The sequence below is a fragment of the Carcharodon carcharias genome, chromosome 1 (genome assembly GCF_017639515.1).
Source record: "Carcharodon carcharias isolate sCarCar2 chromosome 1, sCarCar2.pri, whole genome shotgun sequence".
Classification (NCBI taxonomy): domain Eukaryota; kingdom Metazoa; phylum Chordata; class Chondrichthyes; order Lamniformes; family Lamnidae; genus Carcharodon; species Carcharodon carcharias.
Genome location: NC_054467.1, coordinates 151,494,790 through 151,519,692, shown reverse-complemented (window position 1 = coordinate 151,519,692; position 24,903 = coordinate 151,494,790). Strand labels below are relative to the sequence as shown.

At 40.2% G+C, this 24,903-nt stretch overlaps 1 protein-coding gene across 1 annotated transcript in view; it reads left to right on the top strand.

Moving 5' to 3' along the window:
- The window catches only part of scfd2 (sec1 family domain containing 2), a 363,585-nt gene that overhangs the window by 154,832 nt on the left and 183,850 nt on the right, over positions 1 to 24,903 (top strand). The window contains exon 5 of the mRNA XM_041198895.1: positions 4,143 to 4,392. Coding sequence (XP_041054829.1) covers positions 4,143 to 4,392 — 250 coding nt within the window. The remainder of the gene's footprint in view (positions 1 to 4,142; positions 4,393 to 24,903) is intronic.

Genomic DNA, 24,903 nt, shown 5'->3' with positions numbered 1-24,903 from the left:
TTTTTCTGCATCACGTAGTCCATTATGGTGGCTTTGTCAAATAATCACCATTATCAGTGAAAGCAAAACTGTAACTTCCTTTACTTGGCCTGGATGCAAAACATGGCATTCAAAGAGAGACTAAGCTTGAGAGGATCCCAGTGCACTGAGTTGGCCAGTTCCTTATGCACTGTGCAAATAAAGACATATTCTGATGAAGTATCGTGTGTGAAAGAAGTGTGCCATTTTTATTTCAGACTCATTTATCATTTAAACTATGTTTTAACATGATCACAACAGTCCTTAAAAAACATTTATTTCTTTATGGAAATAGATGTTTACCAGGAAAACAAAGTATTGAACAATTAGCATTTTTAAATCAGTATATTAAAAATATGTTATGCATTTCCTGTCAACAATCATTGCCATGATTTTGAATCATATCTTTTATGTGAAAATTAGCATTGAAACTGTCTGTGCTAACAATTGGCTTGTAAACATAACTGAGCAAACTTGTTGCCTGACACAATGTTAGGGTGGATTACAATGCCAACTTCTGTCTTCCAGTTTAGCGTCGGAGTAGTCTCCTGGAATAGATTTGATCACCCAAAGGGATTGGAAAAGAATTTTTCCCCCCATATTTGCCTGTTCTTTTTTTAAATTTGTTTTTTTCCCTCTGAGGCTTCCTCCTGTCATTTGCAGCCACCATTTCCCAGTAGTGCATTGGCTGCCACTGTTGCACCTACTCTGTTTGCTTTTCCTGGTGATATGTAGAGATTGAAGCATTGAAATATTGCAACTCTGCCAAAACCTCTGACCTGATGTGCCCCTGACTTTATTGTGACCCCTAAGAACGCCCCTCTTTTCCTAATGCCCAAGCCTCACCATTCCTTCCTATAGCACTCCTTTTAGGAGCTTCTCGCAGAAACCTTTCCAAAACACCACTGAATTTCAAGATTAGGATTTTTTGGGGTAAGTATTCAATACTCATGCTGTACAAATGTATCGTAATGACACTTTAATGTAGCTCATTGAAGAGCATTTTAGCATTTTTTTCTTGCATTTGTGGTCTGCAGACCTGTAATTATATTTGGTGCTTGAAAAGTAAACCAATGAACCAGTGAAATTAGGGCAAAGTAGGGAGAGAATATTAGTTCATTGCCCTCTGCTCCAGTCATTTATTGATTTTGTTGGTGAATTCATTGCTCTGCGTTTATTGATTCACTGGTGCCTGATGCTGCATTAATTTATTTGTTGATGTGCTTTGCTCTATAAATTATTGGATTTATTGGCTGTTTCATCAATTATCGATATTTTTGTACCCACTTTCAGGAACATATCAATCCACTGGCGCCTATTTCTCTAGTAATTTGTTGATGTATCTACTACTCTATAGGTTTATTGATTTTGCTGGTATGCAAACTGGCCTAGCAATTTATTAATTAATCGCTACTCACTTACCCATTTAGTTCACTGATGTCCATTGCTAGAGCAACAGGTGGCAGCAAATTAATACATTAAACTATGGTTTAACTATTTATTGATGCATTTGTGACTGTTGCTCATTAATTTAATATATCACCTATCTCTGTATGACTGCTATAATATTCATCAGCTTTGTCTTATTGTTCTCTGTAAGCTGTCATGAATCTGGTTTATGTTGCTATCGTGTTGCTATTGTATGGTGTCAAAGGAAAGCACATTTTTGTCCTAATTTTAAGCTTTCCAGTCTTTGGTTAGGTTTTGGCCTCTATGTTAGTGTAGTAGCAGTTTCTTATCTCCTCTGTTTTAGAGTATATTATCCATGTGTTCTTTTGGAGCTAAAAAATTTTCTTTTAATGTTGCACACGTCCTCTGTGAAATCCCATAGGCGATTGACTAATATTTGTAAACCATTTGGTAGGATGACACTAATGAACGCCTATGTAATTAATTCCAGATAGCATTCTTAATACAAATTTAATCTTAAGGGCAGCATCTTAGCATAGATGACCATCGTGAATAACATGACCATGGACTGTTTTACTGTATTTAAGCATCATTTATACAGTAGAACGAAAGAAAGAAAGAAAAAGAATTTGCATTTATTTAAAGAATTTTTTTTTACTTCATTTACAGGATGTGGGCTTTGCTGGCTGGGCCAACATTTATTGCCCATCCCTAGTTGCCCTTGAGAAGGCGGTGCTGAGCTGCCTTCTTGAACCACTGTAGTCCATGTGGTGTAAGTAGACCACAGAGCTGTTAGGGAGGGAGTTCCAGGATTTTGACCCAGAACCAGTGAAGGAACAGCGATATATTTTCAAGTCAAGATGGTGAGTGACCTGGAGGGGAACTTCCAGCTGGTGGTGGCCCCATCTTTCTGCTGCCCTTGTCCTTCTAGATGGTAGTAGTTGTGGGTTTGGAAGGTGCTGTTTAAGCTGTTATGAATTCAGATTCCACTTCCTGCCTTGGCGGGGGTCAAACCCAGGTCTCCACATCATTACCTTGGGCCTCTGGATTACAAGTCCAGTGACAATACCACTACGCCATCACCTCCCCCTGAAAAGTTAACTCTGTTTCTCTCTCCACAGATGCTACCTGACCTGCTGAGCGTTTCCAGAGTTTTATGTTTTTATTTTAGCTTTCCAGCGTCTGCACTATTTTGCTTTTACATTTACATAGCTCCTTTCACATGCTCAGAACATCGCAGTGTTTGACAACTATATATTATTTTTGACATGTAAGGCATATTCTCGTCTGGCCAGTGCACTGGCCTCATCGCTCCATCCTCACTTTCCAGGACCTCATCACCCTCATCCCCTTCAACTTTCTCAGGTTCGAAGGGGACGCGCAGCTCTTCCATCTCCTCATCATCCAGGTCCTCCCCCTTTTTCATCACTGGGTTGTGTAGCATGCAGCAAGCCTCAATGATGCATGACATCCTCAGGATCATTATGATGTGCTCAATCAAACTCTGGGTTGCGCCATGAGCCCCATTGTAATTTCTCTCAGCAGCAGTCTGAGGCCGCTGCTCAGGCGTCATCAGCCATGTCCTTTGCAGGTAGCCCTTGTCCCCGAGGAACTAACCCTGCAGCCTGTGTGGTTCGTGGAAGATGTCAGGGATTTGAGACCCGCTGAGGATGTATGAGTCGTGGATGCCCCTGGGGTATCTTGCACAATCATGTACGATCCGTTTGTTATGGTCGCAGACCAGATGAACATTGAGAGAGTGGAAGCCTTTGTGGTTCCCATACTGGATTGCTTGTTGCCAGGGAGATTTAAGAGCCAGGTGAGTGCAGTCAATAGCACCCTGCACCTGTGGGAATCTGGAAATCTCAGAAAACCCCAATGTTCTTGCTTCCCGGCTTGCCTGATGTCTCAAGATTGACAAAGTTACGTGCCTTGGCAAAAATAGCATCCGTGACCTTGGGGTGGAGGCTTGTGAGATCCTGCACAGTTCCCCAGTGGAGCCCTAGAAGGAGTCACTGCTGTAGAAATTGAGTGCGGCAGTCACCTTCACTGCCAAAGGCAGTGGTTGCCCTCCAAGTCCCCATGGCACCAAATCCTGCAGAAGTTGCATATGTGAGTGACCAGTTCCCTTGACATGTACCTTCAATCAATATACTCACAAATTGATTTTTCTGGCTCAAAGAAAGTAATGTTCACTTGATCTAAATCAGTGCCTCCCTTGTCTTGCATATATAAGTAAATGCCTTTGAATGCTCTGATGTGATCCTGAATAGCTGAAACAATGCTCATGAATTATACAGTATTGAAACTCAGCACTTAATATATCTTAGAGCATTGGTACAGCATTTAGTATTTAGTTAGAGATTCTGGTCATCAACAGTTATAGTACAGTTACTTGGAAAATGTCCTGGCTATTGAAAAAAACCCAATGCCCTATCTGCAACTTGTCTATTTAAAAAAATATCTTTGGTGTCATTTCATTTCACTTTGTCTGAAATATGTTCTTCAATTTGCTTCACAACTGTTTTCTAAATATTTATTACTGTTAATATTGAGTGGCATTGGTTTAAGCTTCGATATGTGTGAGAGCAGTTTGGGGTATTTTGTACGGGAACTATTCGCAGAAGAAAATTTATTCCAATTTGAAAAATATTTGAATTTAGTCACTACAGTTTTTGCACTAAAATTGGAAACATTTCTGTTTTGTTTTTCAGATGCTTGGAGATTGTGATTTGTTTCGCGTTTTAACCCAATTTCTGCCTATGATCAAGTCCCATGGGGAGAGAGACTATCTTGATTACAACCCTGAAGAAATTCTTGTATTATTGATTTACATCTATTCTGTGGTTGGAGAGCCCAAGTTGGACAGCATCATGTATAAAGCTGAACATGAGGTCAAGAAAGCTTTGCTGCAGGCATTGTGTGATGAACCCAACTTTTCTGAACCACTTCAGGAAATAACAGGTGGGTTTGAACTCTATTGTATACAGCCTGGACCAATGCTTAAAGCATTATAATACTGAAATCCCATCAAGCGCATCCCAGTTTGACTGATGTTACACTTAGGTTTCCCTAGGGGAGTTCCATGATTCTTGATCAAAATGCCTTGGTAATGTGTGAAAGTCAGAAAGGACTTGGATGGCAGTGAAGCTATCCTCTGAGATCTAATGTCATTCTCTCCAGGATAGCATTGATGATGGAAAAGGAGCAGGGGTAACTGGGAAACAGAAAATGAATCAAAATATATATTTTTAAAAAATAGATTGCTGCATATTGAAGTGTGATGGCACAAGACTTGCAAAATTAAATGATATACTTTGTTTAAATTATGAACATGTCAACAAGGGAGCTAACATGTTTTATATTTATGTTGCTCTTTTACTTTTGTGTAATCTTTTAGGAAGAGAATTCCAGACGGAAGGAGCATAATTGCTGAAAGTTTAAAAATCTGAAAAATATTGAGCTAAAGTACAGAACAGCAAACAAGCCTGAAAGAGAATTTTAAGCGCTGCTACTAATAGATATAAAGGAGAACTATATTCTGCTGAAATTGCCCCATAACCCTTAATGTTATCATGGAAGCTCTCTGTATATGTTTACTAGTCTGTGTCAGTTACCTAGTAGAGCAGTTGGCTTGGAGAATTTCTTTATGTACAGTTCTCCTTGTCGTGATTTGAAGAACAGATGCAATGAATTGTAAGTAGTACTCCCCATTCAAGACATGACTGATATCAAACTTAACATGAGAGGGAGATGTGCACAAAATGCTTGCTCAAGTGTGAAAGCAAAAAACTGCGGATGCTGGAAATCCAAGTGTGTCGTTAATCATTTATTTATAAGTGTGAAACCTGGTGTAATTACTGACACCAGTAGGTAATTGGAGACCCCTCCCAGTATAGCATTTACTAACAAACAAAAATTAAAAATAACAGAGAACCTCTTTAAGATTCCAAAAATAATGCAGTGTCTGGGAGATTAATATACAGTGTTATTTATAGTTATTTTAAGTACAGATAATTTCAATGGCTGTTATGTTCAAAATCAAACAGTACATCGGCTGATGACTTATATTTTAATGTGTTCACATCTTTTCATTGTGGGAATTAGCTGATAATCTTGTTGGCTTTCCTCTAACAGCAGGTTTCTTTCCTTCCTAAAGCTACTTTTTCACTAAAAGACAACTGCTTTAAGGCAAAGATTGCCCATCAGGGAACAACCTTTTGTCTACTTGTCGCCAAATGGGAACCTTTGGTATTAGCTACATGTTGTTTCACATCCTGGTGTTACTGTACCATCCCTCGGGGCCCATTCTTTGTTGAAGATAGCTTATTGAGTCAATTGTTCATCTTTTAAACCCATTTCACTAAGCAGTAATACAAGCACGTGAACAACATAGAACAATAAATATTAAGTGCTAAAAACATAAAACTGCGGATGCTGGAAATCCAAAACAAAAACAGAATTAACTGGAAAAACTCAGCAGGTCTGGCAGCATCGGCGGAGAAGAAAAGAGTTGACGTTTTGAGTCCTCATGATCCTTCAACAGAACTGAATAAAGATTAAGTGCTTTGCTACTTTGCAGAACTCACAACTCCTGCCACAGTACAAGGAAGAGGGAAACACAAATTTTCTCAATTGGGCATATAATCTGTTAGCAAATATTAATTTTCACTTTATTCCCTTCAGAACAAAGTGTGCTTTTGTTTGGTTGTTAGCCTCCCAGGATTGTCCTGCAGTCCACAGGAATTAAATATTAATCTACAGGTGATTGCTGCAAGTAGCATGGGAGAAAATTTTATTTTAAAAAATTGTGTTTTTATTTTAAAAAATTATTTGAATTTGCATTTTGATAGGAAGAATGAAGAGTGGCAAAATATAGGTTACAATTCTAAAGGAGTGCAGGAGCAGAGGGGGTATATGTGCATACATTGTTGAAGGTATCAGGACAGGTTGAAAAAGCATTTAAAAAGGCATATGGGATCTTTGATTTTATGAATAGGGGCATAGAATACAAAAGCAAAGAAATTATGGTGAATCTGTATAAAATACTGGCCTCAGCTAGAACATTGTGTTCAGTTCTGGACACCGCACCTTAGGAAGGATGTGAACGCTTTAGAAAAGACTTACAAGAATGGTTTCAGGGATGAAGGACTTCAGTTACATGGATAGGTTGGAGAAGCTGAGGCTGTTCTCCTTGGAGAAGAGAAGTTTGGGAGTTGTTCAAAACCAGGAAGGGTCTGAACAGGGCAATTGGGAGAACTGTTCCCATTGGCAGAAAGATTGAGAATAAAGGGAATTTAAGGTGAATGACAAACAAATCAAGGCGACATGAGGAAAAATGTTTTTTTACACAGTGAGTGGTTAGTATCTGGATGCACTGCCTGAGTGTGTGGTGGAATCAGATTCAATTATGGCTTTCAGAAGGGAATTGGATAGTTATCTGAAGAGAAAAGATTTGCACAGCTATGGACAAAAGGCCGGGGAATGAGACGAGACGAGTTGATCTTGCAGAAAGCTGGCATGGACACCTTTCTCCTCTATGCTGTAACCATTCTATACAAATATACAAATTAGGACTAGGAATGGTTCCAGGGATTAGGCCCTAGAGCCTGCTCTGCCATTCAATAAGATCATGGCTGATTTAATTTTGGCTTCAACATCACAGTCCCACCTACTTCTGATTTTTACCTACCTTAGATTTTTGACTAACAAAGAAGTCCAATCTATCTCTGCCTTAAAATTAAATGACCCTGCCTCCACTGTTCTCTGGGAAGAGAGTTCAAGGACTCTCAACCCTCAGAGAAAAAAATTCCCATCTCTGTCTTAAATGGGATACCCCTTATTTTTAAACTGAGCCTCCTAGTTCTAGTCTCTCCCATAAAGTGAAACATTCTTTCAGCATCCAACCTGTCAAGTCCCTTCAGGATTTTCTATGTTTCTTAAGGCCACCTCTCATTTTTCTAACCTCCAATTGATACATGCCCAACCTGTCCAACCTTTCCTCATAAAATAACCACCACCCCCCACCATGCCAAGTATAAGTCGCCTCACCATCCCAAGTATAAGTCGAATGAATCTTTTCTGAACTGCTTCTAATGCACTTATATCCTTAAATAAGGAGACCAAAACTTTCATGGTACTCCAGACATGATCTCACCAATGCCCTATACAACTGGAACAAAACATCACGCTTTTATATTCCATTCCCTTTGCAATAAATAACAACATTCTGTTTGCCTTCCTTGCTGCACCTGCGATCTAACTTTTTCTTTTCTGATTCATGTACCAGAACACCCAGTTCCCTCTGTACCTCAGAGTTCTGTAATCTCGCTCCATTTAATTAATATGCTGCTTTTCTATTCTTCCTGCCAAAAAGGACAATTTCACATTTTCCCACATTATACTCCATTGATGCAATTAGTTATAAAAAAATATTGGAAATGGGGCAGAAGGCTTTTTGATTAACAGTCAAAAATCATCTAATTGGATAATGAAGAATGCTTTGCCAATTATGAAGCGAACAATGTAGAGGAACATGACAATTGCATGTCAGGGAGTGTGGGGAAGGTGGTTAGAGGTGGGAAATCATGCAATGAAACCTCCAGGAACATCTTAATCAGAGTTAGCAACCCAACTTTGCATTGTAGGTCGTAGTGTTTTACTTTAAAGGAAAAAAATTGAATTTTTATACTACCTTTCATGGCGTTTGAAGTTCCAAAGTTCTTCATTACTGAGTTTATTGCTTGACATGGTTTTCAATTCAGCTCTGTCAAAAATTGTCAGAAGGTGGGTTTTCAACTTGATGAGAAAGCTGAATTAGACGCTAATCTTTACGCAACGTTTTGCTGACTTGACATATTGTTAACTCAGCATATTCAACAGATTAGCACCTGAAATCACTTTAAATTCTATTTAAGAGGCCAAACTGGCTCAGTCTACCTATCTCAACTGAATATCAGATATGAGAGGAATAATTTAAACTTATTGTACTTGAATTTCAGGTATTGAAAGCAGATACTATCCCACAATGAACACTTGAGACAGCTGGATTGTAAAGCATTGGAAATAGGAGCAGAAGTAGGCAATTTGGCCCCTCAAGCCTTCTCTGCCATTCAACTAGATCATGGCTGAATTTCTACCTCAACCCCATTTTTCTGCACTATCCCCACATCCCTTGATATCTTTAATATCTAGAAATCTGTCACCCTCTGTCTTCAATATACTCAATGACTGAGCCTGCATAGCACTCTGGGGTAGAAAATTCCAAAGATTCACCACCAAGTGAAGAAATTCCTCCTCATCTCCGTTCTAATGGCCTACTTCTTATTCTGATACTAAAGAGGTTGCAGGTTCATCCTTGAAGAGAATTTTTTGTTCAGAATATACTCTTTTTTATATTGAGAAATAAATACAATTTGGAAATTTTCAACTGAGCCAGGTCGGGTCTCCTTGCTATTCAGCATTGACATTGCTGGAAGCAATTTGGCTTGCAACTTCAGATTGTATTTGGAGCCATTTTGGAACTGCCTAACGCTGTGAAACGTGCTGCTGAGTCAGTATGCAGTTAGTGCAGCTAGAAGCATTTGTTCCACCTCCCACACCAATCTGAAGTTACAGCCCATATAGAAATGAAGAAACTGACCAGCATTGATTCCATCTGTGTCTTCAATAAGGCTGGCTCGTGGCAGAGACCTGTTCAGAGTAGAACACTGACATTAAAATGAATAATGTTTTAGTATAATTACAAAAATATATTGAATAAATGATACTTCTGCTAAATTTCCTGTCCCTTTTAAATGCTCTGATTGCATATTGTTGCCAATTTAAAATAATGGATGAGACTAGTACTCACAACCTAAAAAAGTTAATCCTTTAAACCAATTAAATTCCAATTTCAAACCACCTCTTTCTCAAGAGAGCCAGTGCAGAGAAGCTCAACTTTTAATGTGGACCTTTCTTGGGATGTCACACGCTTTCACTTTCATTTTGTACATTCTCTTAATTTGTCCTTAAATTCTCTTCCCTGAGACTATCTGAATATCCCCCCTACAGTCTAGCTTTAAGATCAGGTGAAAGAAGGGACTTGAAGCACCAGTCTCAGATATCTTCAGATATGCTGCAAGTTCAACTGAAACTGTCCTGTTTCTGGCAACTGCCTCTATTATGATCAGCCCGCCTTCCACTATTCTAAGCTGCCACCCATAAGGATCATACCCACCCAAGATTTATGATTAATTTATAGTCCTTTTATTGCCAGCTTAGCTTTGCTATCAAGACGTTGGGGTCCGCTCGCCAATGTGTAAAATGACACCCGGTGACGTCGGGTATGCGTCCTGACGTCACCCCGTGTCATTTAGATTTTCAATTCAGCGGGCGTGCAGCCAAGTCAGCTGCGCACCCTCCAGCCTGTCAATGGAGAGAGTCATATGTCCAAGTTTGCTGATGACACTAAGTTGGCACAATAAATGTCAGATGGGATAGAAAATTGCAAAGGGACATTGATAGATTTAGTGGACAAAACCATGGCAGATGGAATGCAGTGTGGGAAAGTGTGAGGTCATCAATTTTGGACCTAAAGAAAATTAGATCAGAGTGTTTTCTAAATTGCGAGAAGCTAGGAACAGTGATGAGTAGAGAGATTTAGGGGTTCAAGTACAGAAATCATTAAAAGCCAGTGGGCAGGTACAAAAGGCTAATGGAATATTGATCTTTATCTCTAGAGGATTGGATTGCGAAATGATGGAAGTTGGCTTACAGCATTAGAGAACACATCTGGCATATTACATTCGATTCTCGGCACCTCGCCTCAAGAAGGAGATATTTTCCTTGGAAAACATACAGTGCAGATTCACCAGAATGAAACCCGGGATGAACTAGACTAGACTAGACTAGATGAACTAGGCATAGACTAGACTTGTATTCCCTTAGGAACATAGGAACAGGAGTAGACCATTTAGCCCCTCGAGTCTGTTCCATTATTCAATGAGATCTTGGCTGATCTGCAACTTGACTCCATATCCCTTTGCCGCATATCCCTTACTACCTTTTGGATAACAAAAATCGATCAATATCTGATCTAACATTTACAATTGATCAAATATCAATTATCATTTACAGAAGAAAGTTCCAAACTTCTCCCACCTTTTATCTGCAGAAGTGTTTCCTAAAGGTCTGCCCCATAGTCCTAGACTTCCCAAACACTGTAAATAGTTTCTCTCTATTTACCTTATCTGTTCACCTTAATATCTTGAAATCTTCAATCAACCCACTTCTTAACTTCCTAAATTCCAGGTAATACAACATGAGTTTGTGTAATCTTTCCTCTTAATTTAATCCTTGAAGGCCAGGTATCATTCTGTTAAGCCTACACTGTGCTCCCTCCAAGGCCAAGATATCATTCCTAAGGTGTGGTACCCAGAACTGCTCACATGGCTCCATGTGTATTCAAACCATTTCTTTTTATAAATGAAACAAGACTTCTACCCTTTTGTAGTCTCGTCCTCTAAGTACAAAGCCCAGCATTCTCTTAGGCTTTTTGGTTATTTTCTATGCCTGTTCATGAAATTTTAATGATCTATGTACCTGGACCTCTGCATCTTGACTGCTTCTAGCTTTTCACCATTTACAAAGTACCATGTTCTATTCTTTTTAGGTCCAAAGTGGATGACCTCACATTTGCTTTCATTGAAATTGGCTACAGTTTTGCCCATTCACTTGGATCTATCAATTTCTCTTCATAAATTTTGTACTTCCATTTGTACTGCTTACAGTGCCACCTATCTTTGTATCATTGGCTTTCTATCTCATCACCTAAGTTGTTAATAAATGTGGTGAATAGTTGAGGCCTCAATACAGATCCTTGTCAAATCCTAACAATTAGAGTCCCTGCCCATTAACCCTACTCTGTCTCCTGCAGCTCAGCCAATTTCCTAACCAGGTCAATAATCTGCCTTCAATTTCATGTGCTTCATTTTAGCTAGCTAGCAATCTCTTATGAGGGACTTTATTAAATGCCTCTGGAAGCCCATATTAATAACATCTATAGACATTCCCCTGCTTGGTGCTTTAGTCACCTCTTCAAAAAAAATTCAGCTTTGATCTACCTTTTACAAATCCATGCCAGCGCCCTCTAATTAGCTGAAAACTTTCAAGATATTCAATCACCCTATCCTTAATTAAAGAATCCAGTAACTTCCTAACAACAGAATTTAGGCTAACTGGTCTATAATTCCTTGGTTTTCTTCTATCGCCTTTCTTAAGTAGTGTGATGGAGCCAGATTCATCCATGGTTTTCAAAAATGAATTGGATAATTATCTGAAGTAATAAAATTTGCAAAGCTACAGGGACAAGGAAGGGGAGTGGTATTAGGTAAGTTGCATTTGAAGAAAGCCAGCATAGGCGTGACAGACTGAATAGCCTCTTTCTTTGTTATAACCATTGTATGATTCCATGATGTGCAATCTTCCAATCTAAAGCAATGGTTCCTTAGAGAACTTTGGAAGACTACAGTTAGAGCATCTGTAATATGTTCTCACCTACTTCCTTCAAAACCCTGAGATGGAAACTATTTGGTCCTGGAGATTTGTTACTCTTTAGTGCCATTATTTTCTTCATTACTGTTATTTTGCTTACATTAATTTTGGTGAGTCCCTGTCCCTAATTCATATTGGTTTCCCTGGGGCTTCTGGCATGCTGACCTCTTCCTCCACTGAATACTGATGCAATGCAATTATTCAACACATCCACCATTTCCTTATTTTCATTTGAAAATATCACCACATGTTAGCAGTTGTTAAGGGAACCACATTGCTCTTGGCCACCCTCTTTTTCCTAATATAATTGTAAATAAAATTGTTTTGATTTTGGCATCCCTTAACAAGCTTCTTTTTGTAATTCCTTTTGTAGCTTTTACTACCTGTTTTATCCCTTTTGCTGTTCTTTGTATCTTTCCCATTGCCAGGATCTGCCCTATTTTTTGCATTTCCAAGGGATAATCTAATTGAGATATTTAAGCTGATGAATTGATTTCACTGGGTAGATTGAGAGAAACCAATTCAATACCGCTGATGGATGAGTCCTGAACAAGGGAACATAACTTTAAAATTAGAGCTAGGCAGTTGAAGTTCTGGAGGTGCTTTCTGTGAAGAAGTTTATTGAAAACATGAAATTATCACCTTCAAAAAGCTTTTGAGAGTAGGTGAATTGAAAATTTCAAAAGTGAGATTGATGGATTTTTTTTAGGCAAGGGTTTTAAGGATTCTAGAACCAACATGAGTACATAGAGTTGAGATAGATCAGTCATGATCTAATTACATGGCAGAATAGGCTTGAGGGGATGAATGACCTAATCCTAATTCCTACAATCTTCTGTTTTATGCTGAATAGTGCATCATTCTAAATTATTTGGTACCTTGAAAAGTGGCCATCTTGATTTGCCAGTTCCCAAATTCTCTAGAGGATAGTCTAGGGAAAAAAATCAGGTGTCTTTTTTGCTTTGGAAGGACAGATTTCTCTAGTTTTGGTTTCAAGAATTTTGGAGATGGTGCATTACTACCAACCTTGTGTATTCAGGACAGTTTTAGGTCGCACATGTGAACAGGAACTACAGCTGGAGGAGGCTGGCACTGATTCTGGGATAACCGAGTTCACAGTGTTATCTTAAGAGCAATTCTCGCACCATGATTAGCATGCCTGGACCTGGTGAATGTTAGGAATGTGGTTAGCCATTAATTTCCTTCGAACTTTGATAAATAGAATGCCTTGAAAAGGGCATTGAGAAAAATTACCAGTTCATAGCTTTTTGAATAAATTATGTTATTGGCCTCACACATTTAGAGGTTCAGCGGTCTATTGATTTAAGGCATGTTCTCAGAATGATATATTATTACCTGTATGTATTAAGCATATAGTTAATTGTCACATACAATCCTTGCCACTGTTTGTATACCTATTATTTGATGTAGAACTTCAGCCCTAATTCTGACAAAAAGCTTGGTCCTGTAATTGGATTATTTAATATTGACAGATACAATGTGATCTATTTTTGGAAAGGAATTCCAAGCATTTATATACTATGCAGGTTCCAATGATTAGGACAGCTGAGTCGTAAAAGGACCTGGGTGCTATTGTTCATGAGTCACTGAAAATCCATGACCAATATCATGAGGCTAGTGTGAGGATAAAAAGTGCAACTTTTAATTTGTACAAGGCTTTGGTCTGATTGAATCTAGGATACTTTACATAGTTTTGGTCCCTTCACTTGGTGGGGGATATTAAGGCCGGTAAAACATTTAAAGGAAGACCAGTTGATTGACACCCTAGGTTGATAGTTCTTAGTTTTCAGGACACGCTTGGAGAGCTGAGAACCGGTTACTTAAACAAAGTTAGATTAGGTGCCAAGAAGTTTTTCTTTTCGCAGACTTATCGACCTCTGGGAAGTGTTGCAATGAGTATAGTTTTGCTCCAAGGGTGCTGAATAGATTCCTGCAACAAGAAGACATGTTGAGTTGTTGTAGAAGGTAAGTGTATTGACAGGGATAGTGATACCATGCAACATCATCTGGAGAGGAATTTCCAAGAATTTATTCCCAAATTAACCTATAGTTTGTTCTATGATTTGCCTAACCCAGGGTCTGGTGATTTATTTGCATCCTTTTTGCATTATCGCTGAAGACCAATTTCACCCCCCCCACCCCGAGCATCTAATTTCCATTTGAACACCAGGCTTGATTCCGAGCCTGGTGGAATATCTACGTTTGTTTGCTTTGAGGAAAGTCAGCCAGAAATGCCCAACGGATTTGTCATCTGAGTAGGTCTTTTCTGGCCAGCAAAAAGTTTCTGTCAGGCTACTATGGCCTTGCATCATTAGAAACATCTAAGAAAACAAATGTATTTAAGTTTTATCTTCCAGTTTTGGAGGCTGATGTAGAGAGAGAGTACCTTGCATTAAAGTTTATCTCTTCCCTCCCCTCTTGAAGGGCCTTGGGGGAGCACTCCTTTTCCTGGCCCTTAAGCAGTGCTGAAACAGTCGCTTATCCTGGGGAGCTGGCAGCTCCCATTGACTTTTTGCTGCCAAGTTTCCCATCAGTTAATTTCAAATCAAGCTCTCAGTTATACTTTAGTAGCATCCCTAAAGTTTGTGAATTTATTTAGGAGAAAAAAATGTCCGGGTGTCCTTTTAGATATGGAAGAACCTTCTTGGGCAAACAGAGTGTCATTGAAATTTGAAGCATTGGAAAATTCCATCACATTTGTGCAGTCTCACTGCAAGGGCAATCCAAAACTACATATCTTCTACCACTTTATATATTTATCAGTTATTACCTTAAAAGATGCAGTGGATTCTACCTCAGCCACCCTTTCTGTGTAAAGCTTTTTCTTGTAGCCTGTCTACTATTTCTCATGGTGGCAATTTTAAATTGGTGACCCCCCCCCACCCCCCAATCACAGGCTCCCCAATCAGAAGAAACGTTCTTCCTCTACTTACCCTAACAAAATCCATTATAATTTGAAAGAAAAATAAATCTCCTGTTGACTTCCTTAGTTCCAGTGTAGAAATAGTATAAGCCTCTTCACTGTAGCTATAATCTCCCATCCTAATGAGTCTATGATTTATGCTCTCCATACTTTTAGTAAGCTCCAGTACAGATTAAGACCTGATACCCAAGTTAGACTGCCACTTTTGCAACAGTGTGCACCTGAAAGCACTTCACACCATCATGAACATGACAGTCCAGCTGCAGCCTATGCAGGAAACAAATAACAACGCAAATTGTATCTGTGGGTGTTGGATGATCCTATTTTATTAGTGGTGGAAGACAAGTGGGAGTTGGAGTGTAATTCCTAATGGACACTGTCCAAGAATAAAAATGTCAAAAGTGTGATTTAAATAGGGTTTGTTGGTCTGCAGAAGCAATTAGTTTTGCTGTTTATTGTTAAATAGTGGACAATAATTACCAAGTGCGTGTTGAGACTCCAGTGTTCTTTTTTCAAACCACTTGTGAGCAACCAATTACTGCCCACTGACTGAGCAATATTCCCCTGTGTAGCTGAAGTGTGAGAGTTATGGGACAGTCTTCAAAAATAATGAGGTTTCTGCTCTGCTTTACCCTTTCTTGTCCAGCCATAGAAGCCAAACACTTCCCCTGAGCCTAATGAATAACAATCTAAATGAGGCATTTGAGTTTTCAAACTATAATAGCAAAGTAAATTCATAATTTATAGGGAAAAGTGACTGTGTATTTCCTGGATGTACAGCTCACAAATACATTTTTTAAATGTCTATTGTTTTAATATAATTTCAAAGCAAAAGGTCATTCCCCCAGCAAAATCAGTTTTCTTAATCAGCAAAAGGAATCAATTAAGCTTTTTTAAAAAAAAATGTTGGACCTGCCTGTAGAGAGTAACTAATGATTACCTTGTAAAGTTTCTATAAAATATAATTAATATAATCCTGTTTATGGACAAAAAGTTGGGATGTGGGACTAGATATGACTGCTCTTTCAAAGATCCAGCACAGGCACAGCAGGCTGAATGCCCTTCAGTGTTGTACATTTCCATGAATATAAATATTATTTAAAATGTAGAGTTATTCAAAGCATTGTAACCTTATTTTAAATGCATATATTTTTCTTCTCTGCCTTCCCATTTTCTAAACTATATTTACCTTGCCAAATTAGGTTTCTTTGGCCGATCCCCTAATGTAAAGTGACTTACTTGCCTCAGAGAGGCAATCTGTTTTTAAGCTTCAGTTTTTAATGTTTTGTCCACAGTTGTACAGGAATGACAGAGGATGAGCCTATCCCATCAGGTAGGCATCTGTGTGGGCATATTCAGACCAACTAAAATACCAATGACATCCCCTGTGACTGTGATCATAATGCATTGGCCTTTTCTACTTCCCCATTCTGTCTGTGATCTTCAAGAAAGAACTTTTGTCCGTGTGGTGGCTTTCACGATCTCTGGACACCTCAAAGTGGTTCATATCTAATGAGGTATTTTCAAGTGTGGCCACTTTGTAATGTAGGATATCCTGGCAGCTAATTTTCACACACAAGGTCCTCTAACAGCAAAGAGATAAATGGTAAGGTATTCTGTTTTTGGTGTTGCTGGAGAGGGATAAATGTTGACCAGGACATCAAAAGAAATCTGTTGCTCTTCGTCAAATAGTGCCATGAGAGGCTCGATGGGGCCTTGGTTTCATGTCACATAAATAAAAACGTATGATCTGATAGCCATTACAAAGACATGGTTGTAAGTTGATAAAGGCTGGCACCTAAATATCCAAGGATACGTGACATTTCAGAAGGACAGGAAGCTAGGAAAAGCTGGAGGGGTAGCTCTGTTGATTAAGGATAACATTAGTAAAATACAGAGAGATGACAGTACTAAAGATCACCAATCAGATCTGCAATCTGCTTGGGTAGAGATAAGAAATAGTAAAGGTAGAAAGTCCCTTGTGGGAGTAGTTTATAGCCCCCAAAAAGTAACTACAATGTTATTACTGCAGCAACAACAGGAAGAAATAACAGGGACTTGAGAAAGTACAGTGATGACCATGGGTGAATCAGATTGGCAAAGGTAATGTGGAAGATGTGTTCACGGAGTGTTTTGGGGACAGTTTCTTAGAGCAGCACATTCTAGAGCCAACCAGAAAGCAGGCTATTCTAGATCTGGTAATGTGCAATGAGACGCGATTAATTAAGGACCTCGTGGTCAAAACACCCCTAGGCAGCAGTGATCATAACATGTTTGAATTTCGCATTGAGTTTGAGGAAGAGAAGAATGGGTAGAAAATTAATGTTTTCAATTTAAATAAGGGCAGTTGTGAGGGTATGAAAACAAAGCTGGCTAAAGTGAACTGAGAAATTAGGTTAAGGGATAGGTCAGTAGAAATGCAGTGGCAGACATTTAAGAAGATATTTCAAAACACTCAGCAAAGGTACATTCCAGTGGGGAAAAAAATGATTCTAGGGGCAGGCGTACCATCCATGACTAACTAAGAAAGTTAAAGATAGTATTAAATTGAAAGAAAAAACATACAATTCTGCAAAGATTAGTGGCAAATGAGAAGAATAGACAGAATATTTTTTAAAAAGTAAAGAGTAGCTAAACATGAAGAGTGTTCAACGAAGAGTGCAGGAGGGCATGCCAGGAGCAGCACCTGGCGTACCTAAAAATGAGGTGTAAACTTGGTGAAGCTGCAACGCATCATATTTGCATGCAAGTAGTCCTAAGCAGCAAGCAATAGATAGAGCTAAGCGACTCCACAACCAACAGATCAGATCTAAGCTCTGCAGTCCTGCCATATTCAGTCATGAATAGAGGTGGACAATTGAACTTACTGGAGGAGGTGGCTCGATAAATAGCCCCATCCTCAATGAAGGGGGAGTCCAGCGCATCAGTGCAAAAGACAAGGCTGAAGCATTTGCAACAGTCTTCAACCAGAAATGCCAGGTGGAAGATCCATCTCGGCCTCATCCAGAGGACCCCAGCATCACAGATGCCAGTCTTCAGTCAATTAGATTCACTCCGCATGATAGCAAGAAATGGCTGAAGGCATTGGATATTGCAAAGGCTATGGGCCCTGACAATATTCCAGCAATAGAACTGAACTTCAGAGGTGAGGTGAGAATGACTACCCTTGACATCAAGGCAGCATTTAACTGAGTGTGGCATCAAGGAGCCCTAGCAAAACTGGAGTCAGTGGGATCAGGGTGAAAACTCTCCGCTGGTTAGAGTCATGCCTAGCACAAAGGAAGATGGTTGTGGGTGTTGGAAGCCAATCATCTCAGCTCCAGGACATCACTGCAGGAGTTCCTCAGGGTAGCTTCCTAGGTCCAATCATCTTCAGCTGCTTCATCAATGGCCTTTCTTCCATAATAAGGTCAGAAGTGGGAATGATCGCTGATGATTGCACAATGTTCAGCACCATTCACAACTCCTCAGATACTGAAGCAGAGCATGTCCAAATGCAGCAAGACCTGGACAATATCCAAGCTTGGGCTGACAGGTGGCAACATAGGAACATAGAAACAGCAGAAGGCCATTCAGCCTGCCGAGCCAGCTCCACCATTCAATGTGATCATGGCTGGTTAAAACTTCAATGCCCTTTACCCACACTATTCCATAACATCCCCACTTCTGACCTCATGATGGAAGGATGGTCAAATGCTGCCTTGATGTGAAGGGCAGTGACTGTCACCTCACCTCTGAAGTTCAGCTCTTTTGTCCGTGTTTGAACCAAGGCTGTAATGAGGTCCGGAGCTGAGTGGACCTGGTGGAACCCAAACTGAGCATCAGTGAGCAGGTTATTGCTAAGCAAATGCCGCTTGATATCACTCTCGATGACTCCTTCCATCACTTTTACTGGTGATGGAGCGTAGACTGATGGTGGTAACTGGCCGGGTTGGATTTGTCCTACTTTTTGTGTACAGGGCATAACTGGGCAATTTTCCACATTGCTGGGTTGATGCCAGTGTTGTAGCTGTATTGGAGCAGTCCAGTATTGTTGCTGGAATATTGTCAGGGCCCATAGCCTTTGCAGTATCCAGTGCTTTCAGCCATTTTTGAATATTACGTGGAGTGAATCAAACTGGCTGAAGTCTGCACCTGCGTTGCTGGGGTCCTTTGGAGGAGGCTGAGGTGGATCATCCACTCGGCACTCCTGGCAGAAGATTGTTGCAAGTGCTTCAGCTTTATCTTTTGCGCTGCTGTGCTGGGCTCCTCCATCATTGAGGTTGGGGATATTTGTGGAGCCTCCTCCTCCTGAGATTTGTTTAATCGTCTTCCACCGTTCGCGACTAACTGTGTCAGGACTGCACAACTTAGATTTGATCCGTTGGTTGTGGAATCACTTAGTTCTATCTATCACTTGTTGGTGACATTGTTTGGCATGCAAGTAGTCCTGTGTTGTAGTTTCACCAGGTTGACACCTCATTTTTAGGTATGCCTGGTGCTGTTCCTGGCATGCCCTCCTGCACTCTTCATTAAACCAGGGTTGATGCCCTGGCTTGATGGTAATGTTAGAGTGGGGGATATGCTGGGCCATGAGGTTGCAGATTGTGGTTGAGTACAATTCTGCTGCTGCTTTTGGCCCACAGTGCCTCATGGATGCCCAATCTTGAGTTGCTAGATCTGTTCAATATCTATCCCACTTATCAAGGTGATAGCGCCACACAACACGATGGAGGGTATCCTCAATATGAAGATGGGACTTCGTCTCCACAAGGACTGTGTGCTGGTCACTCCTATTGATACTGTTATGGAGAGATGCAGGCAGGTTGGCGAGGATGAGGTCAAGTACGGTTTTCCCTCTTGTTGGTTCCCTCACCACCTGCCAAAGACCCAGTCCAGCAGCAATGTTCTTTTGGACTCGGCCAACTTGGTCTCTGGTGCTTAACATGGAGGAGCACTGATTCATCAACTCGGGGGGACAGTACGTGCTAATCAGCAGGAGGTATTCTTGTCCATGTTTGACCTGGCGCCATGACAATTAATGGGATTTGGTGTCAATGTTGAGGACTCTCAGGGCAACTCCCTCCCAACTGTATACTACTGTGCCTAGAATAAATGCTACTGGAAAGGCTGTGTGTGATGGTCACACTCGCTGAATCATATCTTTATTTTTGATCAAATTAAATCATATCTTACAGACAATGTCAGGCTGTTGCCTGACAGCTCTCCCAATTTTGACACAAGCCTTCAGATGTTAGTAAGGAGGTTTTTGCAAGGTCGACTGGGCTGAGTTTGCCGTTGTTGTTTCTGATGCCTAGGCCTGTCCAGTTCCATTCCTTTTGGGCTTTTTAGAGGTCTGATATAACTGAGTGCCTTGCTCAGCCTTTTCAGAGGGCATTTAAGAGTCAACCACATTGCTGTGGGTCTGGAGTCACATGTAGGCCAGACCAGGTAAGGGCAGCAGATTTTCTTCCCTGAAGAGCATTATTGAACCAAATGAGTTTTTACAATAATCGATACTGGTTTCATGGTCATTATTAAATTCTTTAATTCCAAATTTTTATTGAATTCAAATTTCACCATATGCCATGGTGGGATTTAAGCCTGGACCCCCAGAGCATTACTGAGTCTCTGGATTACTAGTCCAGTGACAATACCACTACACCACCGCCTACCCCATAAAGATGTAATGAATGGAGTGATACATGGCATTGACTTGGATGACAAGACTGAATGTCTGGTTGCTAAATTTGCTGATGACGCAAAGATAGGTAGGAAAGTAAGTTGTGAAGAGGATGTAAGGAGTGGTAAAGGAATATAGATAGGTTGTGAGTGGGCAAAAATTTGGCAGATGGATTATAATGTGGGAAAGTGTGAACTTGTCCATTTGGCAGGAAGAATAGAAAAGCAGCACCTTTAAATGGGGAGAGATTGCAGAACACTCAGGTACAGAGGGATCTAAGTGTCCTGGCACATGAATCTCAAGTTTGTATGCAGATACAGCAAGCGATTTGGAAGACAAATGGAATGTTGTCATTTATTGCAAGGGGAATAGAATATAAAAATAAGGATGTTTTGCTAGAGTTGTACAGGGCATTGGTAACACTACATTTAGAGTACTGTGTACAGTTTTGGTCCCCTTATTTAAAAAAGGACATAACTGCATTAGAAGCAGTTCATAGAAGGTTCACTCAACTGATTACTGGGATGGGGAGGTTTTCCTATGAGGACAGATTGGACTTGTATCCATTGGAGTTTAGAAGATTGAGAATTGATCTTATTGAAACATGTAAGATCCTGAGGGGACTCGACAGGGTGGATGCTGAAAGGATGTTTTCCCCTTGTGGGTGAGACTAGAATTAGGGGATACAGTTTAAAAATAAGGGGTCTCCCATTTAAGACAGAGATGAGTTATTTTCTCCCAACGGTCATGAGCCTTTAGAATTTTTCCTCAGAGAGCAGTGGAGGCAGATCATTGAATATTTTAAAGGATGAGGTAGATGGATTCTTGACTAGCAAGGGAGTCTAAGGGTATTGGGGATAGGCAGGAAAGTGGAATTGAGGTCACAATCAGATCAGAGTATGCTGGCCCAGCAAGAATATGCGTATGTTCAAATCAGAAACAATGACAACAACTTGTACTTATACAGCATCTTAACATTGATTAAATGAAGTTTACGCATAAATACACAACAGAAATTTGTCATTTCTCACTGGTTTTAATAAGGTGAATCAGAGCTGATATTTACCATAACCTTTGTTAGTAAGAACCTTTCAATTCTTGACCATATGTGTTGCTTCTGGCATTATGTTTAATATCAATGTTTATAATAGGAAACCCATACACAAATATGGCTAACCTAACTTGTCAATAAATCACTTCAAATTGCTGTAAAACGGTAGATTTTTCTGGCACGCAAGGAGACCACCACGTTGTGCTGGTGCTTCATTAGAAAAATCCAAATTAATCCCATTTATACTTTTCTCCCACGTTACTGAATGGACTGAAGTTACAGTGGATGATCAGGCAAACCACAGCAGAAATTCCAACCAACCAAATGTCCACATCCTGAAGGTATCCTATCAAACTTGAGTCACTTTTGGAAGATGAGTTTGTTTTTTGATCACATAGTTACCATGAGAAAAGAAAATGCAATAGCATGAGTTATGACTGGTCCCCAGGTGAGTTCCGCCAATTTGTTAACTTTGTGAACGAGGTCCCAATTTTGGGAAGCTCTCGGGTAAAGAGGAATGAGCCCGCTCCCCTTCTTTATTCAACCCCCTTGGCTGGTCACAACAAGTTTAATTTAAAAGGGATCTCCTTCACCCCCCCCCCCACCACCACCACCAATGGATACCTTTTCCCAGCCTAAATGTGTTTATGTTTTAGAAAGAGCAAATTTAACCAGGCTTACTTGAGTCAAAGAAAGAGTAAGTTTGTTAGTTGCTAAAACCCTGAGAAAAAATAACGCAACCCACAGATCAGAAATGCAAAGCTGAGTCCAAATAGAAGTTACAAAAAATGTATACAAATCAGTCTTTTCCTTGTCCGTGAGGAATAGATGGTGAAATGTTGCGGCTGTTAAGTTGGGTGATTCCGGTAGAGCTGACTTTGGCAGTTTAGCAGTTGATTTGGAGACATGTGGTTCTGCAGGTTGTTTGATAAAGCTGTCCTATTTCCTTTTTGAGTGTGGCTTTGCTGACTTGCATCCAGCAACAGAGAGAAAGAGATAGCCTTTTGCCTGCAAGGCACAAGGGTGCCTAGCTGATCATCATCTACTGTCACAGTACACTAGCACACATATATCAAGTCTGCAACTAGCTTTTAACCCATTTCCTTGTCTATTCCTGGGAAAGAAGAAACATGTTTTTCACCCAGAGTTTGTTTTTTTTCAACTCAGATCATTTCCACATTCTGAGATGTAACTCAACAGGAGTCTTTTGCATTTCATCTCTTCCTTTCAAGTGGCTCTGTCTGAAGTAGGCCTTGACACCTTTTTAGGTGCGACATTCAATGCTTTCTCAGGACTAGTTGGTCAAGTATAATCCACATAGGAATTTTCCAGAAAGTGGTTACTTTATATTCTCGGCCACTTTGTGCTCAGTGTCTTTGGTTGTCTGTCTTTTTAAAAAGCATGTCTTCCTTAAAAGGTTCAGTATGCCTGTAAGTAATTCGGGACTGTGGTCCACTGTCGTGACACACAAAACGTTATATACAAACTTTGTTGATTCTGTGTGCACTGTTGTTCTGCTCTCTTGCCACATATTTCCTTTGTCTTTTTGATATTGTTCTAGACCTTCATTAGCTGTATGTGTATGTTAGGAGTAGTGTGTTTTGTCAACATTTATTGTGCATTCAACATTTTTCTAAAGAGGAAGTACAGCTGAACGCTGAGGACTCCAATAGTGATTCCGCTTGTAACTAAACAACAAGTCTTTAATGACCAGTGAAATACACTGCTTAACTGTTTACATCTTTGAGGTAAACAATGTAAATAAATGTTTAAAAATGTAGGGGCATACATTTTAGTTTTTAAACTGCCTGCAAGTCCTGATTATATAACGGTGTTTACGTTGCAACCTCCGGTGTGCTTTTGCAAACTCTTGGATTTGCAGCATGAAGTTGTTTTCATCCTGCAGTTTATCCTTTGCCTTATCCTGAGTAGGAGGAAATATTGTTCTCTGTAAATAAAGGGAATATTAAATTTTTAAGAAGTTCCAGCATCTCCCACTGAATTCTAGTCCGTTTCAAATTGGGTGTTGGCTTATTTCCATTAATGAATTTTTATGAACTACTTAAAAGTCTTGTAAGCCAGTGGCAACATCAAGTACTAAAGAGTGTATTACTTATTGCAACGCCCTTCTTCATCTGTGACCTCAGCAAAAATCTCATCGCCAAATATATGGAGAACCCGTGATAAATAGCATGAATCTTAATGCCCTATGCTATGGGTATACCCACAGCACATGGACTGCAGCAGTTCACCACCACGTTCTTAGGGGCAATTAGGGATGGACAATAAATGCTGGCCTTGCCAGTGATACCCACATCCCTTGAATGAATAAAAAAAATCTTAATGGCTGTTTCGCACTAACCCATTTTATTGGTTTTCATTAAAAGAAAAACCAACATTAATAGATTTAAAACAAAAACAGAATTACCTGGAAAAACTCAGCAGGTCTGGCAGCATCAGTGGAGAAGAAAAGAGTTGACGTTTCGAGTCCTCATGACCCTTCAGCAGAACTGAGTGAATCTTAGGAAAGGGGTGAAATATAAGCTGGTTTAAGGTGGGGTGGGGGGGTGGCAGGGGAGAGAAATTGGGGGGGTGCTGGGGTGGTTGTAGGGAAAAGCCAGCAGTGATAGGAGCAGATAATCAAAAGATGTCACAGACAAAAGAACAAAAGAACACAGAGGTGTTGAAGTTGGTGATATTATTTAAATGAATGTGCTAATTAAGAATGAATGGTAGGGCACTCAAGGTACAGCTCTAGTGGGGGTGGGGTGGAAAGGCTAGCAGGGCATAAAAGATTTAAAAATAATGCAAGTAGGTGGGAAAAGAAAAATCTATATAAATTATTGGAAAAAACAAAAGGAAGGGGGAAGAAACAGAAAGGGGGTGGGGATGGAAGAGGAAGTTCAAGATCTAAAGTTGTTGAATTCAATATTCAGTCCGGAAGGCTGTAAAGTGCCCAGTCGGAAGATGAGGTGCTGTTCCTCCAGTTTGCGTTGGGCTTCACTGGAACAATGCAGCAAGCCAAGGACAGACATGTGGGCAAGAGAGCAGGGTGGAGTGTTAAATGGCAAGCAACAGGGAGGTTTGGGTCATTCTTGCGGACAGACCGCAGGTGTTCTGCAAAGTGGTCGCCCAAATTATTGGGAAGAATTTTCAGGTCAGCGAGTGGGGCATAAAATGACGTGCGGTGACGTTGGGCATGCGTCCCGATGTCACTGCGTGTCATTTAGATTGCTAGTTCGGCAGGCGCGCAGCCTACTCGGCTGCGCGCTTGCCGAACTGTCG